This window comes from Lycium barbarum, chromosome 7, assembly GCF_019175385.1.
Source record: "Lycium barbarum isolate Lr01 chromosome 7, ASM1917538v2, whole genome shotgun sequence".
NCBI lineage: Eukaryota > Viridiplantae > Streptophyta > Magnoliopsida > Solanales > Solanaceae > Lycium > Lycium barbarum.
In genome coordinates, this window is record NC_083343.1 from 130981870 (window position 1) to 131000797 (window position 18928).

Here is an 18928-nt window from a genome sequence, read left to right on the forward strand (position 1 = left end):
TCAACTTTTTTGAATGTTTGACTGGCCAGCCTAAAGCTATTTTATGCTTAAAATAAGCCCAAAAAAATAATATAAGCTGCTTTTTTTTAGCCAAGCCAAACAAGCTCCAAAACAAGTTTTAAATATTTATATGCCTGTAAATCATTCCACAAATTTAAAAGATTTTTAAATATAAAAATGTATCAATCTTTTTAAGATAAATTAATAAAAAAAGCAAGATAATCTTTTTGGAACCCATGAAATATTTTTTGCGACTATAAATCATTGCATAAAATAAATAATTTTAAAATGTAGAAAGAGATCATACACTAATAAGCAAATAGATTCACATAAAATGAAACGGAAGAAGTATATGCATAAGGCGTACATATATGTAGGCACCATAGCGAGCCAAAAGCTGATTGAGACAAAACAATGGCTTTCTGAGATGCCCAACCCTTTTGGGATTTGCTGTTAGATCCTCTAAACTATAAATAGAAACAGCAATTTCCAAGACATATTTTCATAGTGGATTACCTCAAAGAGGTTTTCACAATGCAAGGAAAAAATGCTGCGTGAAGAGGATCTGTTTTGTTTTCAGGGTTTCTACTTCCCATTACATATATATATAGATACATCAATTGGACTAAAATGTGTTTTGGGCTGGGGAAAGTTCAAATATTAATTGGGCTAGTCCAACTTGGAGTTTTTTGGGCTTTATCTGGACTAGTTTTTATCCGGCCAAGTGGAATATAGTCGATTGGAGGATCGCTATTTAAAGCATAATTGAAAATTATAAAAAATAAAAATAAATTGGTAAAAAATTATAAAATATTTAATATTCTCTCTGTCCATTTTAACTGTCGCTTTAGATTAAAAATTTGTATCAAAATAATTGTCATTTTAGGAATTTAAGACTAAAGTTGGTTATTGTTTCCAACTGTACCATTAATATTAAAGAACAATGTATGGTATTTATGAGGAAACAATCAATCTACTTTTATTAAATAAAAGGTTACTTAGTAAACTATCTCCTATATTTGTTATTTTCTTAATGGACATAAAATGAGCTATACCCACAGTTAAAACGGGACAGAGCGACATAAGTTCTTTAAGGGAACTGGCCATAATTTTTTGGATATAATGACAAGAAAATATAAACTTATACCCCGCGAAAAAGAGCATTCGTTATGAGGGACAAAAATTATTGACCAGCACAAAATAGGGCCAAAAGTGGAAATGATCTCCCTTAAGAATATCTTCATCTCTAAAGTGGGCCTTCTTGGACCCAAAATCCAGAGAAAGCCCAAGTGTTCATACAAATGGGCCTAACAAAACCCGAACCGGCCCAACACCGCAATTTCCAATTATAGTTGACGACAAATCGATCTATCGTTAGATCAAGATACTGTTGTTAACAGAAAATAAAAATTTCCAAATTTTGATACAATTCAATTTCAAATCTCATTATCTAAAGGTATTAATTTCAGCACAAAAATTTAATCCTTTTGTTAAAATTAATAGTTTGAATATAATTCTGACTTTTTTTTTTTTTTTTTTGTGCAGAAAACAGATTTGATATAAAATGGGGTTTTTGGTGACAACGTTAATTTTTGTTGTGATTGGAGTTATTGCATCTTTATGTGCCAGAATTTGCTGCAACAGAGGCCCTTCAACTAATCTGTATGATCAATTTGGTCCATATGTTTTTGTTTTTCTTCAATTTTTGCTTATAATTTGGTTAGGGGTTGTAATATTTGTTTTGTATGAAAAAATATGATCTTTGCATAGAAGTTTGAGTATTTAATACTCCCATTGTCGTCATTTATGTGATACAGTTCGGATTTTGAGAGTCAAACAAGAAAATATTTGACCGTGATATATTCGTATTTAATTATTGTGACTTATAGTATTCTTTACGTAGTTTCTACCTAATTTACTCGGACTTGCCTAAAATGTCGTCGGGTGCGTCGGATCCTTCAAAAGTAGTGTATTTTTGGAGGATCCGACACGGGTGCGGCGACACTTTCGAAGAGTCCGAGTAACTTAGGTTTCTACTATGTGCCAGAATTTGCTGCTATAGAGGGCCTTCAACTAATCTGTATGGTCAATTTGGTCCATATGTTATTGTTTTCTTCAAATATTGCTTATTATAATGCATTTAGGGCTTGTTATGTTTGTTGTGTATGAAAAAAAGATGATCTTTACATAGAAGTTTGAGTTATTAATATTGGACTTGATTTCTGGTATATATTGAAGGGAAGCCTTGGCGTAACTGGTAAAGTTGCTGCCATGTGACCAGGAGGTCACGGGTTCGAGCCGTGAAAACAGCCTCTTGCAGACTCTTGCAGAAATGCAAGGTAAGGCTGCGTACAATAGACCCTTGTGGTCCGGCCCTTCCCCGGACCCGGCGCATAGTGGGAGCTTAGTGCACCGGGCTGCCCTTTTTACTTGATTTCTGGTATAAAACTCTGGATGATACAAAATTTACATTGCTGATATGGCATTTGGTTTCGATTTCATTGCCTGTTGTTATTATTAGAGCTTGTTTGGTTTGTTGTATAAAGAAAACATAGTTTCAGGCATATTAGAGGGCCAGAGCTACGGTCTTGAGTTTATGGATTTTGAATTCTAGAAAAGACAACTTGACGGGTTCTGAGTAAATTATTATACATATCAAGTGGATTTTTAGACACAAATACATTGTTTGGCCCAAAGCTATTGGGTTATGCCGAACACGTAGGCAGAACGGTAGCTCCTCCCCTGCTTTGCATTGCAGAGAAAAATTGTAATCCTTTTGGGGGTGGGGGTATTTTAGAGGAATTAGTATTAGTATTGTGTTTTGGTGTTAAGTTTCATTAGTGTGGTCAGCTATTCTTGCTGTCCGTTCCCTCTTTCCTTTAGATACTTATACTAATTGTATGTCTTTAATTCAAGGCTTATTTGTTTTCTAGCATTTGACACATATCCTGGTCAATGGCTATTAAGTCAGATGCCAGACAGTGATTATCTAATTTTATCACTACTCTATATTATGAAGTTCTTGATAGTTTTTAGATATTGAATTAAAGTTGACTCATAATACATTTCATGATACTGCATTTCAAATAACAAAAGTAGCAAACGCAAATATGCAATTGAACTTGAGAATGCAATTATTATTTTGTTGGTCCGCTGTTTATTTTTTCTTATTTTGTCTTAATTACTTTATTGAGGTCTCCAGGATTCAATAGATGATGTATTTAATTCTGTGCAAGTATCTTTCTGCTGAAATATTTTCGATTCTAATTGCTAATGGAATTTTGTGATGCAGGTTACACATGACATTGATCATTACCGCTACAGTATGCTGTTGGATGATGTGAGTTTGCTTCCCCCTTCTCTCTCTCTCTCTCTCTCTCTTTCACACACACACACTGCCCACACGCGCACACACACCTGCACAAATATGACAAAGTAAAGCCAAATAAGACATAAAACAGATACGATATCCTCAAAACATGGCAGCATGAGTTCATGTCTTTGACTTGAAGCCTAGTACTAGTAAGATTTTTCCCTGAATTTGCATCGCCTTGCTTCCAGTATTTAATCTTTTGATGTTCGAAGGGATTTTGAAATAGAGCAATTACTAATGCAAAGTGTGGGCTACCTATAAGAATACATTTTGCTGAGGAATTTGTGTTTTGCTTGACTAGTTATTGCTTGTGCTATCACATCTGCTTGACTTCCACATAAAATATTTAAATTAAGCTAAGGTGGAGAACTTATAACTCATTTGAGGGGTGAGCTGGCTCCATGACAGAGCTAAGTAGTCAATAATCAGAACTTCTAAATAACATGATTGTTGTCCCATAAACTCCGTGAGAGGATTTAGATGAAGATTGTCTTCCTAGGATGACCTTGGATGTTGGTTTTGACTACGAAATATATGCATAATTGCATCCTGTATACTGGAATCTACTAAAATCAAAAAATACTGGAGATATTCCTTCTTTGCTTAAATTTCAGAGGCTTAGATTTTTCCCCATCAGGTGAGGTCATATAAAAGCTAAAGTTTGAAAGTGTAGTTAATTTTTCTGACAAAAATCTTCTTTTGTAATGTCAAGCAACTATTCTTTGTGAATTCTAGCCTAGCTTCACAAATCCCTTAGCTGATCCTTATAATTATCTACAACAACAACATACCCAGTGTAATCCCACAAGTGGGGCTGATCCTTATAATTATCTAATTACGTCTTATAGATGAAACACATAAATGCTTCTTTTTTAGTCGATCTGATGTAGGTTGCTATATGCATTCCATACTTTTGAAGTTCCTCATTTTGGACAGCAAGAAATGTGTTTTAGTTTATTCACGATCTTCCGTGATTATGTGGCGGACAAGAGAGGGTAGCGCAACAGGAAAGTACCCTCCATCTCCAACCTTACAGTTTTGGGTTTGAGTCGCCACAGTAGCACATATCCAATAAAAAAAATTGAAAAAAAAGAAGAGAGATCTCCCTCTTTCCTGGAACCAGAGGCGGACCCACCTTATTAGGAGGGGGGTCACGTGCCACCGCTAACCTCGAAAAAACATTGTATATATAGGGTGTATACACCGTAAAAAGCCTATGTATATTTAAAAGGACCCCTGATGTATATCCACTACTTCGGTGCAATTGGTTGTTGGGCCCCTTATGTCCTTACATGAAACCTGGGTTCGAGCCTGGCTGTAGCAGTTTAGTTTCTATTTTTTTGTTGAGTTTGTTTTGTAGATTCTCTACAAATAAATTAATAAGCTCTTCTTTTTTATTCTTTTGTCCTCCCTTAATCCACCCCCCCCCCCCCCCCCCACACACACACACAACCAAAACACACACACACACACAAAAAAAAAAAGAGAGAGAGAAGAAGCAGCCCCAAATCAAATCTTTTCCCCATTCTAAACATATTCTCCTTCCTCCAATGTTGAATTTTATACTTTATACTATTTTACTAATACCTTATCATAATTATTAAGTTCTCAAAGAGTTGCACGCCAAACTTTGACAGTAACAATTGACATGTCAATATTAAGGCATTTGGTCATTAGTGCTGCCCCCTCTGCATCAAAATCCTGGGTCCGCCTGTGCCTGCAGCGCCATTATTTTCCTCTCTTACTTGATAGATGAAGCATTGTAACGGTTCTTTTTTAAATGTACGTCGTACGATTTTCAATGTTTATCCTTGAGTTGATTATTTTTGTAATTTTCTTCTCAAGAATCATGGGGCTGCCAGCTACTTTTGCTTCTTCTGCTTTGCCTCTCTATATTGGAACCTGAATCAAGCTCAATTTTCTTCCATTGGTCTTGATGCTTGTCTCAAGACTTGTGGGAACTACCTTTTTTTCGCACTCGCACAAACTCTCTCTCTCTCGTCCTGCTTTGTGTGTGGGTATAGTGGATGATAATGATGTGGTAGGGAAGTTCTTTCATTAATATTTGTGTAGGTTAAATCTACAGAACTCTCCTAACAAATGCTTGTTTTATTAGTCGTTGTGAAAAGCCTTATGGTGGCTCTGAATAAACCCCCAACTTCTATTAAGCGTATTCCTGAAAAAAAATAGTCATTCTGAATCAAGAAGCAATGACTATATGCCTTCTATCCTTTAATGCATGGAAACAAGTAATTGTGAGCTCCATCAATGGGCAACGCCTGGAATATTAGTCTGCTTTCCTCTGTCCTACATTGTTAAAAGTTAATTAGTATGTCTATTTGGACCGTTGTTGTGCTTTAGCCACCAAAACACTTCTGTTGGGGTATGATTGAATTGTTTGAGTGAGTCGTCACTTTCAGGATATGTTTGCTAGTTCTGCTAAGCAGAAGTGCTAATTTTGCTTTTGTCTTCAATAAGCTTCCTTAGCCTCGCATGTAATTTGTCATTTGACAAGCATCTCATTTGTAGCCACTTTTTTTTGTTTGCCATCAGTGTTACTGGATTGTCCCTTAAATTAGTGTGATGTAGTAACTGAACTACACTAATGCTAGTGATCCAATGATGGAAGTTCATTGTTGCTATGTTTATTTGTTTTCCCGTTAAGAAGAATGTCTTTACTAATAAATTCTGGACTTTCTAAAGAATAGGGAGAATGTCTCCTGTTCCTTTTCAATATTCTTTCCGTTTCATTTTATGTGACTGTGTTTGACTGTTTCTAAGAAGGAAAGGCTGACTTTTAGTACATATCAAAAGTACCCTTAGAACCTTAGTTTTAGTGTCATGACATTTCTATGCTTATGTCAATAAAAGTAAAATGAAAAGTTTAATGTTAAAAAAATTCCATATGGAGAATAATGCATATTGATTCATAAAACTGACCCCAATTAGTTTGGGATTGAGGTGTAAACATAATAATAGAAGTCATTGTTATAACAAGTTAGATGTACGAGAGTTGTACTTATCTCTTTGCTCTTTTGATTAAATTGGGATTTAGCAGTCGACACTGAGAAGAAAATGCATTGTTTCTGTGCTTTTTTGTGGACAGGTGGGCAATCGTGTACCTTGCACAGTTGAAACCACTCATCGTTCCAGTTTTGAGTGAAGGAGAATAAGATGATCTTGGAAGCTCACATCATGTATTTTTTGTGGATTATTGAGTGAAGGCAAATACTTATGGCATGTTGAAGTCATATTTGTATCACTATTTATGTACTTGTCATTGATGCAAGACAAATTTGATTTCATTTTTTTTGTATAATATTTCTAATTCCACATCATCTTAGAGTGATTCTGGCAAGAAATAATAAGCGTCGGGAAGCTATTGCATTCCTTTTTTATCAAAGCATTTGTCAGTGAGTGAGGATTCATATAGCTGATCCCATCCTGTTTGGGATTGAGGCATAATTGTTATCATTTTTTTGCGCGGATTGCCCTTCTTTTGGGGTGGTCTTTAAATTTTGCCCCTCATATTTGTGGTCTTTAAATTATGCCCCTCATATTGCTGGTCTTTAATTTTTGCCCTTCGCATTGCAACACTGAGCGTTCACGCAGAAATCATGAGGTTCTGAGTTCGAACCCCCGCTCAAGCATAAATTAAAAAAGAAAATCGCAAGGCAAGGTTTGGGTCGCGTGTATGCCGGATCCGGCATAAACTTATGAAGGAATTACCAAAGTTATGCCGGACCTGGCATACTCATGCCTTATGGGCAGACTTGGCATAAGTATGCCGGGTCCGGCATAACTTTGGTAATTCCTTCATAAGTTTATGCCGGATCCGGCATAACTTTGAGATCTCATGTCAACTTTTTACAGATTTTTAGTGACATCAAAATGATCTATTAAAATTCAAATGGTTTTTGTGTCAATGTGGCCTAAAGACTTTCTTTGCTACATTTCCTGTATTGGATATATTATAACTGCTGTTGTTAATATATTATGGGGTAGTGTTAGAAAAGAGTAGTTGTCGTGATTTTGTTCCATTATATCTAAGCCTAGTTTTTCATGAGTATTAACACTATGATAATTGTTGACAGCATTTGCATGACGATGAGTGGAAGAGGCCACGCATAAAGTTTTTACCATGAAGCCTTTTAGTTCTGTAATAATATTGGAAGGAGGACAATGAAATTCTTCCTAGGTACCCTCATCCGGTGGGGGCATACTTTTAATGGGCAAACTTTTATGCCGGATCAGGCATAAACTTGTGAAGGAATTACCAAAGTTATGCCGGACCCAACATACTTATGCCAAGTCTGCCCATAAGGCATAAGTATGCCGGGACCGACATAAGTTTGGTAATTCCTTAACAAGTTTATGCCGTTGGGGGCATACTTTTAATGGACAAACTTTTATGGCGGATCCGGCATAAACTTGTGAAGAAATTATCAAAGTTATGCCGGACCCGGCATACTTATGCCAAGTCTGCCCATAAGGCATAAGTATGCCGGGTCCAGCATAACTTTGGTAATTTCTTCACAAGTGTATGCCGGTGGGGGCATAGCGAATTTAAACTCTGCCTTGCGAATTTTTTTAAAAATTTTGACTGTGTGGGGGTTCGAACCTGGAACCCATGGGGTTTAGCCGAAGGACAAAACTTAAAGATTTCAAATATGAGGGGCAAAATTTAAAGACCACCCCAAAAGAAGGGCAATTCTGCGAATTGCCCAATTGTTATTTTTATTGTTGTTGTTAGTGTATTTGTTTAAAATCCTGGTCGTGGAATGTATTTGTAATTTTATAGATGTGTTAATGTGAGACAATAATTTTTTTTTCTTCCTTAAGTCTCGTGCTCTCAAACAGAATTATATTCCCGCTAATAAACTATATATGACTATGATAGTTTAACAGTAGCATCATACTGGTTATATGATTAGCATTAGCAAATGTACGTCAGTGTATTGCTCAGGCCATGTGAGAGGTGATGATGTAACATAGGAGTATTTATTTTCATATAGAATAAGACAAAAGTCAATGTATTTATTTTCATATAGAATAAGACAAAAGTCAATATGGGATTTCAAAGATGGGGCTAAAAAGTGGGCAACAAGCATTACTCCACAAATATATAGGCATTGCATTTCGAGTAAATACATAAAATCCCTTAAACTTGTCGTCAAAATTGATTTTAGCAATTTAATTTTACGAACATTTATATATCCTCTAAATAATTTTTAAGTGAATCTTGTTCGACGGCCCTTGTCCAAATCAAATCAATGCTGGATAGTGGACAAAATAGACATGCATAGGTTATTCTAACTATTAACGGAAGATAAAAATAGATCTTATTTTTTTCATCAAAAAAAAAAAAAAGAACATTTCACAGAGTCCAGAAATAAATTTGGCCATTCTTTTCAAGAAAAAACAAATGAGGGTCTACTTGTTGGAACTTTTTACTACACAAAGGATCTGCTGATTGTATTAAAATATTTGTATGTCTTGCCTACTCTAAAGAAGACAAAAGCAAACCATCAAAATTGGTCATATGTTCAAACTGCAGTAACTAAGAAAGTTGAAAAAAACGGCTGCAACGTAGTTTACACGTAAGTAAATTGACGAGTTGATAATGAACACATGTGAATTAGAATTTAGATAAGGAAATATGCTAGCCATTTGAAATCAAAGCCTAACAACTGCTCATTACTGTTGAAAAGAAAAGGAAATAAAATTATATGTCAAAGTTGGTATTAGGAGTTTCCAGGAATCAGATATTGTTGGAAAAATGTGGGGACAAGTGGGAATCGCAAGAAATTTATGTACGACCATAACAAAATTTAAGGAAAACAGACGTAAGCATAATTTTGACTTAATTAGTGTTAAAAAAAATGTACCTATAGTTTTATGATTCAATAACAATATCAATCAGTGGTTAAGTTAGAATACTCACGTTCACGTTCTCGCCGCTACAGAGAAATTGACAAATGTAGTAGTTAATCAGCGGGGCATTCAAAGAAGTGCACCTTCACTGAATGTTAAAAGAAAACCCTTTAGTTTCATCTAATCGCATCTACTGAAAAGGGGTCGTGCCTGAATTCAGATAGGATCGGCCTTTTCTTTGTTTGAGCTACTCCTATGCACCCAGATCGAAGATGGACCTGAATGATAATCCTGTTAGATGAGTTTACATCGGTTGTTAAATGTCATTCGAAAAAATATATATATATATATAGGTCATGAAAAATCATGTATTCAAGGAGTCTTAATTTAGGTTTTCGACATCTATTTTCAAAGAGTGTCACTATCCATCACTCTCACTCATCTACACACATAATTAGTTAATAATCATATCGTGTATATTTGATTAATAACTCGATCAAACTAAGCCACTATCTTCTTCGAGCTAACTAATACTAAGGGCATGTTCTTCAATATTTGCATATTATATTAACAGGGAATAATTTGCAAATTTAAAGGGTCGGAGAGTATTTATTTAACAATATTATTTGTAATAAGTTACTCGTAGTTAACAATATTATCTGGGAAAGAATCGCATCCTAAATGAGTGTGACGTAAATAACCTATTCTAATGCAAATATCAGTGGTTATCTATAACTCGAATCTATTATCTGTAAACAGAGGCGGATCCACCCTAAAGGGTTGGGGTGGCATGGCACCCCCTAGATTAATAATTTTTTTTATATACTTATATTGTAATTTGCTTAAATTAGGTTAAATATTTGATCTTGCCACCCTCAGTCTTAAATTAGACAAAGGTGTCAAGGCTGGTAGACACAAGTTTGAATCTATCTTGAACATTTTCTGACTCCCGCTTTTCTTTGTGCTTTTTATTTCCTTTGTACCAGTAATTCCCTTTTCGGCTCTCCCAATTTTCTATTTATATTTTTATTGTTTATATTGTCTTTCCTCTTTTCTATTATTTAATCTGTGATCTCTAGTGAGAACACACAAATAGAAACTTCAAAATCCCTTAAATTAAGCATTTCTCTTAATCTCAAATCTATGAGTATTTAAATCGAAAAACATGGGTCTCACTGGAAATTTTGGATTGAGATCAAAATTCAATTTTTTTTTTTTAATAATTTCTTTTGTTTATTACTCCCTCCGTCCATGTTTACTTATCTATATTTGACTTGGGACACTCTTAATAAGCAAAAAAAATGAGAAATGAATTGGAGTACTTAATAATAAGGGTAAAATAGGTATAAAATGGTAAATTATGTCTTGGTTTTTCAAACTATATAACTTACAAGTAAAAGTGGACATATATTTTTAGTATATTATGGACAAATAAAAATGGACGGAGGGAGTGTATTATAAAAATTTATGATATTCTATAATTGTTAAATTCAATTTAAATTACTTTACTAGTTAAATTGTGATGGAAATTTCGTAAGCACTGCTCAGAAAAACATGAAATTTATGATTTATTTTTGAGAACTTGTAGTTTATCTAATTCTACATTTACTTATGGGGTGTATTTACCTACTCAAGAGTTCTTCTATTATTTTTCTTATTTTGATTAGTGTAATTCCCTTAATTGAAGATGTTGTTTTACTTGTGCAAATTCATTTTTTAATATACATAAGAGATGCAAGTCTCTTGGTGAAAATGTTTATTTTAATTTTGTTGTTAATGGGTGTGATTTCTTGTTTAAGATGCTAATTATGTTCGTTTCTTGATTTTTGAGATGTAATTTCATATTTGCAAATAAAAAAAGGACTATTAAGTTGACCCGAATAAACTAAAAAAAGATGGATCCGACCCAAATATACGTTCCTAACAAAATATATATTGAAGAAAATTGTGACACCCTCTACTTTCAAATTCTAGATCCGCCTTTGTCTATAGATCACACGAAGACCACTTATAGTGTGATAACGAAATGCTTGACTAACTAATAATGCAGAGGTTATTTTCTCCTTATTAAAACCAAACTTGATAACGAAAAGCTTGACTGACTAATAATGCAGAGGCTATTTTCTCCTTTAATTAAAACCAAACAAGACCTTACCATATCTCATAAAAGAGTATACTTATGAATTGAGAAGGAATCACGTGAATCCATATATGGACGGTATTTGGAATCCGCGACTTAAGTAGCACAAAAAATAAAAAGTTGAACCAAACTAGTACAAAAAAAAAAAAAACATAAGTAGTATTCACGCACGAAATTCGTGCGTGAAAGGACCAAACTGCAAAAGCGCAGTTTTGGCCTTTCACGCACGAATTTTGTGCGTGAATGGGTCATCCAAAAAAAAAAAAAAAGACTAGTACTTTCACGCACGAATTTTGTGCGTTAATGGTGCGGTTTTTTTTTTTTTTTTTTTTTGCGTTACCTTTCCAATCACGTTTTTTTCCATACTTTGGGCAAAGATTAGTCATATTTTAAAATCCCAAAATATCAATATTTTATATAAAACTTAATATCTTTTTTTGCGTACAATAATATCGGCTCATTACATCAAGTCCACCTAAACATTTGGATCGTCGTTTTAGGGGTTCTAAAGTGCCCCGAAGCATGTTTTGAAACTTGTAATATTTATAGGGTTTTGATTTAAGTGTTTTATTATATTTGAATGTACAAATTTAAATATTTGATTTAATAATAATTCATCCAATACGAGAGGTCTATACTAATAAAAAAATAATTCATTCCATTTAATTACAATACTAATTCAAAGCAATACAATAATAAATTACAATAACAATACAATCTTCAAGTTCTAGAGGATCTATTACTTTGAGACGTGCTTGTACTACCACGACCTTGTTGCCCACACGAACGTTTGTCATGGCCATATTGCTTACATATAGAGCACTTGCGAGAGTAAGTTCTTTCACTAACATCCATTTGATTGGGTCTACGACTCCGTGAGTTAATGCCCAATTTTCTAATGTAATCCTTGTTAGCAACCATCGAAAACGGCTCGTTTGGCCAATAAGCTTCATTACCAAGTGGGTGGAATTGGCCGGAATATGCTCTAAGGTAACTGTGGACCTTGTATTCCCCCGCCACATAATTTGTTACCGTTTTTCTCATTCTCTCGAAGCACTTGACAGCATGAGAACACGGCATGTGGTACGTTTGCCACTTACCACAAGTGCATGTTCTTGTTGCCTCATAAACGGTATGCACGTTTCCACCCTTACCGTTGTAATAACGCGTCCTAACTTCATACACATGTTGAATTGGGTCATACTCGGTCATTTGGTGACGCTCACATTTTTTCCTATAATGCTCCATAGTTTTGAAGGGCTTTGGCATCCATGTCCCGCCGTCGGCTAATATCGCTCTGGCCTGCCTTGTCCTAACAACAAATCGCTCCACCACCTGCTTGAAAGTCATTCTCACCATTGCGGTGACAGGTAGTCCTCGAGCAGATTTCAGCAAGCCGTTGAAAGACTCTGAGCTGTTTGTTGTGAGCATGCCCCATCGTTTTCCTCCATCAGCATGAAGCGTCCATTTTTCAACATCGAGCTTCATCAACCAAACGTATGCGGGTTCACTCACTGACCTGATCAGATCCATTTTTGCAGCCCATTTTCGTTGTTGATGCTCCATCGCAGCCCCCCACATCAATTTGTTTAGAGTGCCATTGTGAAACGTTGATTGCAAATTTGCCTTCAAGTGCCTTAAACAATAGCGATGGTAAACAAAGGGAGGCTGCCACCCCGGTAAATTATCCATATTATGCAATATGCCTTTATGATGATCAGACAACACACATATGCCGGTACGATCCTTAATAACATGAGTTTTCAAATGGGTCAAAAAGATCCCCCATGTGTCGTTGCTCTCGTTAGCGGCAATTGCGAAAGCAAGAGGAAATATTGACCCATTGGCATCCATTCCTATTGCAATTAGGAGCTTGATGTCGTAGGCACCATATACATGCGTATCATCTATGGATATCACTGGTCGGCAGTGAGCAAAACCATCAATGCATGGTTTGAATGTCCAAAATACGAAGTTGAAGATTTTAACCTCTATAAGTCGCCACTCTACAACAGTACCATGATTAAAATGTTGTAGAGCTGCCATATACCTTGGCAGCAATCGAAAAGAAGTATGCCAATTTCCAAAGACCATCTCAAAAGCGCGTCTAAGCCCGAGAAATCCCTTTCTGTTGCTTATAGTTTTACGATATACGGCTTGAACGTTTCGAATACAATCTTTGATGGGGAACCTGCACAAGTTTAAACAAACAACATTTAGTAATGATCTTTCAATTGATATAAGACATATAATGTACTAGGTAGGATAAGTTACCTTGGCGTTTCGGCAATGTCTTTAAGTAACACTTGAGAAATCATGTTTGTATCTAAATTATAATGATCTGCTCGATTTTCTTCCATATCATAAGTGTGTCTTTCGCGGAATTTTGTGATAGCCCACATACCATCAGGCTTAAGAATTCCCCGAAGCAACCACTCACAGTCTTGATACCTTCGTTTGCAAACTAGCCTCCATATCTTTGAGGTTGATAGATGAACCTTAAACTCCCTCATGTCCTTAAAACAATAAATTTTGACAGCCGGTTGCAAAGCTTTTTTGGATGCGAACAACATTCCCTTTGCAAGGTAGCATCGATCTTTGTTGAGATCCTTAGGTTCAATCCAGGTTTTTAAGCGACTATCATAATCTTCTCTTGTGAAGACAAATGCATCATCACGGCCCTGCAGGCTATCAAGATAAGGGATATTGTTAGAATGTCATTGAATTGGGCTTTCAGAAGTTGGTTTTTCAGCCATCGATGGTGGTATGTGGTGGTGTATTGGTTCTTGTTGGTTTTGGCTTTGAGGAATACTGTTGGCCATACCAACTTGAACATCGTCATCGTCTTCATCATCGGTTACCTCTGCATTATTAGCTATTTCATCATCATCACTTGATGATGACTCATAATAATTAGGAAAATCTTCATTATTAAGTGCATTCATCCTCCTACATAAAAAATAACATATTTTAAATACCAACTTCATACATATATATAGATAAATTAATATCAGGGTGATTAACTTACTGTTGTTCATAAGCACTGTCATGGTGTGGAGAATGATTAACTCCACCGAACTGAGAGGATTGACCAACATCCATATTTGGTACCACTGGTGAGTTTTAAGAATAGTTCCTATAAAGATTTGAAAACTGGTTATTACCAATTCATGCTACTACACGTAATAATAATATAAAAAAACTCATATTTACCAATTTTCATTGTAAGCTTGATTAAATTGCTGGCTTAGATTTTCCAGCGGCACTTGACCACTCAAAATGTCTCCATAGGAATTAAAGTCCCCATATGTGTTACCATGAACAGGCTGGACTTGAGGGATTTCTTCCCGAGGTATCTTTTCAACATACATCTCAAAAACATTAATGAATACTAAATTACGATATTCTTCCGGCGATCCCAAATAATCACTCAAAGATTCATCATCGTTGATATTGTGCATGCCATAACGCACTACACCGTTTGATATTGTTTGTGGATATCTGCCAGTTATTGAGATTCCAAACTCAGTGGGTGTAGTTTTCATTCTTTCGTGCATGTACATGACTAGTGTTTCATAATCTAAATTTGTTGGAAATTTAACATGGGCTTTTGGTTTGGTTCTATAACGAATGGAGTAATTGTCCTCGACGATATCTCCATCCCAAAATAGTGAAACCTTAACACGTGAAGCATTTTGAGACATTTTTTCAATGAAGCTTGATTTTTTTTGTGACTTGTAAGACTTAGACTTATGCAATTGATGAGTTTTTCACTCGTCAAGCCTTCAAGTTAAATAGATTCCTGAAATCGTCATGCGTGGTGTGTTGTCAAATCAATACTTATAGTGCGCATTAAAATGGTGCGCAATACAAAACGGTCAAATATTGCAGCAACGTATTGTCAAATCAAGCCTTTATGTGTCATAGATTCCTGAAATGTTGTCAAATCAATACTTATAGTGCGCATTAAAATGGTGCGCAATACAAAACGGTCAAATATTGCAGCAACGTATTGTCAAATCAAGCCTTTATGTGTCATAGATTCCTGAAATGTTAGGGTTTATGTGGCAACTTGGTGCACTTACACGCACAAATTTTGTGCGTGAAAGTGAAAAAATATATTTTCCACTTTCACGCACAGATTTTAGGTTTTATGTGAGTTGGTGCACTTTCACGCACAAAATCTGTGCGTGAACGGGTAAAATATATTTTTTCACTTTCACGCACAAAATCTGTGCGTGAAAGGGGAAAATATGCTTTCATTAGGAACGCACGAAATATGTGCGTGAAAGTGTAAAATACATTTTTTCACTTTCACGCACAGATTTTAGGGTTTATGTGCACTTTCACGCACAAAATCTGTGCGTGAAAGGGGAAAATATGCTTTCATTAGGAACGCACGAAATATGTGCGTGAAAGGGTAAAATACATTTTTCCACTTTCACGCACAGATTTTAGGGTTTCTGTGGTAGTTGCTGCACTTTCAATTTACGATCTGAAACAATAATAAAGACTAAATATGCAAAAAAAAAATATGTTATTTACGATAAATTTTACAACACTAATGTATATACACTATCGAGGATGGGTCCCACATGTAGTATGTCGGAGACTATCCCTAGGCCTAAGGCTCATACCATCCCCACCGCCCTCGTCATCGTCTCCATCGCCTTTTTTCCTCTTAATAATCGGGCGCTCCAAGTCATGATCATCATCTCTTTGCCTGGCACGTGCTCCCTTGACTAGAACGTGCTTCTTCTTGGGATCTGGTCCCGCTGGCACACTCACAACCTCAGGCTGAGTTAGGTCTGGTATCTCGAACTCTACCTCGTCGGGAGTCGCCACCTCAGGCGCCGAAAGATGAACCTGAAAAGTATATAATAATTAGTACCATTTATTATTTATATTGAATACATTAACGTTATTTATTTAATAGAACCTATGTGTCAACGGGCGCCTGAGTAGGCTCCTGAGATGGGTGTGGTGGTGAATATGAGGTAGTCTCCTGGATGGGTCGCTCTTGTGGACCCACAGGCGTAGAACAATGAACCTGAAATAATATATAAATAATTTATATTTGATTTATTCTAAAACGGAACTGAAATAAAAATAATTAATAAATTATTTCCACTTTATTGTAAAAGTCAAACCTGTGTGTCGACGGCCTCCATAGATGCCTACTGAGAGGGCACCTGAGCGGCCGCTGGAGCAGGAGATGCAGATGGTGCCATATCAAACACGAAGTCCTCGAACATGGAGTCGTCGAACTGCAAATGTAGGCCACCCTGTAGATCACGAACAGGCCGCTCACCCTGTGGATCACGAACTGGTGGATCTGAAAGTGAAGGCCAGGGCACATAACCTGGAAAAAGGTCCGGCGTATACAGAGGTGTCTGTGAAGTCGACGGCCGGGAATAAGAAGTCGATGGGATATCTGTCGACGGAGCCTCATCACCTCTGCCAGCCCTAGCACCTCTGCGACGACCACCAGCTCCTCGGCGACCACGGCTACCTGCTGCCCCAGGTGGGGCACGGGGAACACGCTCATGGAGACGCTCAAAGTCATGTGCCTGTCTCATACCAGTCTCGGCAAGCTCAATCATCCGTGCTGCGTACTCCGCCGTCTCGGGGGACTCCGTACGGGCAGTGCTCTCATAGCGCATCGTCTGAACGGTCCGTACCTGCATATGTTTGTCAATATTAACAATTGAATAAATTTGTAAAGTAGTACATAAGACGATGGTTTAAGTTTAAGACTAATAAAACTTACCAGCGCCTCGTACGCTCCTGCGAGAGCTACATATCCCAGGCCATCTGGACGACGCCTAGAGGGGTTGCCAATAATGATGCGAGTGATCCGCATGTACCACTCCATGTACACATGGATGGGAGTGTCATGTTCGACCACCGCTAGGCTCGCCATCCTCACATCCCAACTCTGGACCTGCTGCTGCATATGGAGTCGCCATGCATCATCGACGCCCGCACGCTCGTCCCTCGCATAGTGGTCATGCTCCCAAACCGTAGCCACGGGTATATTCTGTACATACCCAAACTGCCGTAACACGCGGTCGGGCGCGTGATACTCAACGATATTCATATGTATCAATGGACACCGCGACATCCACATGTGCTGACCAGCCCTACAAAACGCCGGCAGCTCATCCAAAATATGATCATACGACGTCCATATAAAAGCCCGTAAAAAGAATTGAACTAGTTAACAACAAAAGACTAAAATAGTAGCTATGTGGTCTAGCGTGTGAATCCAAAATATGAACATACCGTCTGCGTCGTCATGCGGTCTAGCTGATCCCTAAACGGGAGAAGGCTGTGGTGCGTCTCCACTCGTCGGCGTACGCCTCGCGACCATCTCCGCGCGTATGGCATCGGGACAGTAAGATAGTCAGCGGGTGGGTCAGCTGGTATGGGCTGAAAAGGTCTCAACCTAGTCCACACCCATATCTAATATAGTCAATTAAAAAAACAATTATCAGTCGTCGTTTTAAATAAATATATTTTGTGTATAGTTACACACACTTAAATATATTACCTGAAGAAGCGAGCAAAATGCAGGGACCTCTACCCTCGTGCCCATAGAACATCGGCATAATCCTCGATACATGTAGGCCAGCACAGCAGCGCCCCAACTATAACATCCTATCTCGGTGAGATCGTCGATATACCGAAGATACCTCAAGCTCATATGCGAACCCGAAGTGTTCGGGAATAGGATGGCCCCGAATATGATGAGTAGGTATAGACGCGCACGTCGATCAACATCAGCCTGAGGCGTGTCCTCTCCAATCGGATGCTGCATGTCTGTGAGGCGCAAGTGAGCGTAAAGGGCCGATAACAAAAGCCGACTCTGGCCGGAAATATGACCATCCAGAGCCGCGAAACCGGTGAGCCTAATCAACTCACCCCGGTAAGGCGGCAGCACAGGAGGCTCCTCAATATACAATGGGCGTCCATCAACCTGTAGCCCATAAATGACCTCCACATCCTGAAGGGTAATGGTAGCCTCACCGATGCGGAGATGAAATGTGTGCGTCTCCGGTCGCCACCTCTCAATCAATGCCATCACTAGCGACCTATCGTGCTGTACCCGACCAACTTCGACGCACCGGTAGATACCGCCCCGACGTAGTATATCCAGGACACGAGGATGTGGTGGGCGAGCAGCTAAGATCTCCCATGCTGAGTCCCCTAACCGGGTACGGACCTGAGACTCAGGCTGCAGGTCGGTTGTCCATATATGTTGCGACCTATGCTCGGGCTGAAGATACAGTAACTGTCGGTCGAAGGGCCCCAGATCAAGAGGGTGGTGATCCATCTATTTTACGCATTTTAAATAAATCATTAACAAGTAGTATTAGTATTAGTTATGTAATCTTTTATCGAATATTTTATTAAAGATTGTGGTGACCCATCTGTTTTACGTATTTTAAATAAATCATTAACAAGTAATATTAGTTATGTAATCTTTTATAGAAAATTATATTAAGGGTTTTCAATCCTAAGCTACGGGTTAAGAATCC

The 18928-nt window shown here is 37.4% G+C and overlaps 2 protein-coding genes across 2 annotated transcripts; one reads left to right on the forward strand and one right to left on the reverse strand.

Moving 5' to 3' along the window:
* The first annotated feature begins 1297 nt into the window (after positions 1 to 1297).
* On the forward strand, positions 1298 to 6776 carry LOC132604443 (V-type proton ATPase subunit e1-like). The gene is made up of 4 exons (XM_060317955.1): positions 1298 to 1456; positions 1546 to 1662; positions 3293 to 3340; positions 6480 to 6776. Exons 2-4 carry the CDS (start codon positions 1565 to 1567, stop codon positions 6544 to 6546), a joined length of 213 nt encoding a protein of 70 aa, XP_060173938.1. The 5' UTR covers positions 1298 to 1456; positions 1546 to 1564; the 3' UTR covers positions 6547 to 6776.
* A 9788-nt stretch (positions 6777 to 16564) lies between these two features.
* Positions 16565 to 17581, reverse strand: LOC132601965 (serine/threonine-protein phosphatase 7 long form homolog). Its single transcript, XM_060315008.1, has 2 exons — positions 17158 to 17581; positions 16565 to 17068 (listed from the first exon to the last, which is right to left on the reverse strand). Exons 1-2 carry the CDS (start codon positions 17515 to 17517, stop codon positions 16565 to 16567), a joined length of 864 nt encoding a protein of 287 aa, XP_060170991.1. The 5' UTR covers positions 17518 to 17581.
* Between the last annotated feature and the right edge of the window lie 1347 nt (positions 17582 to 18928).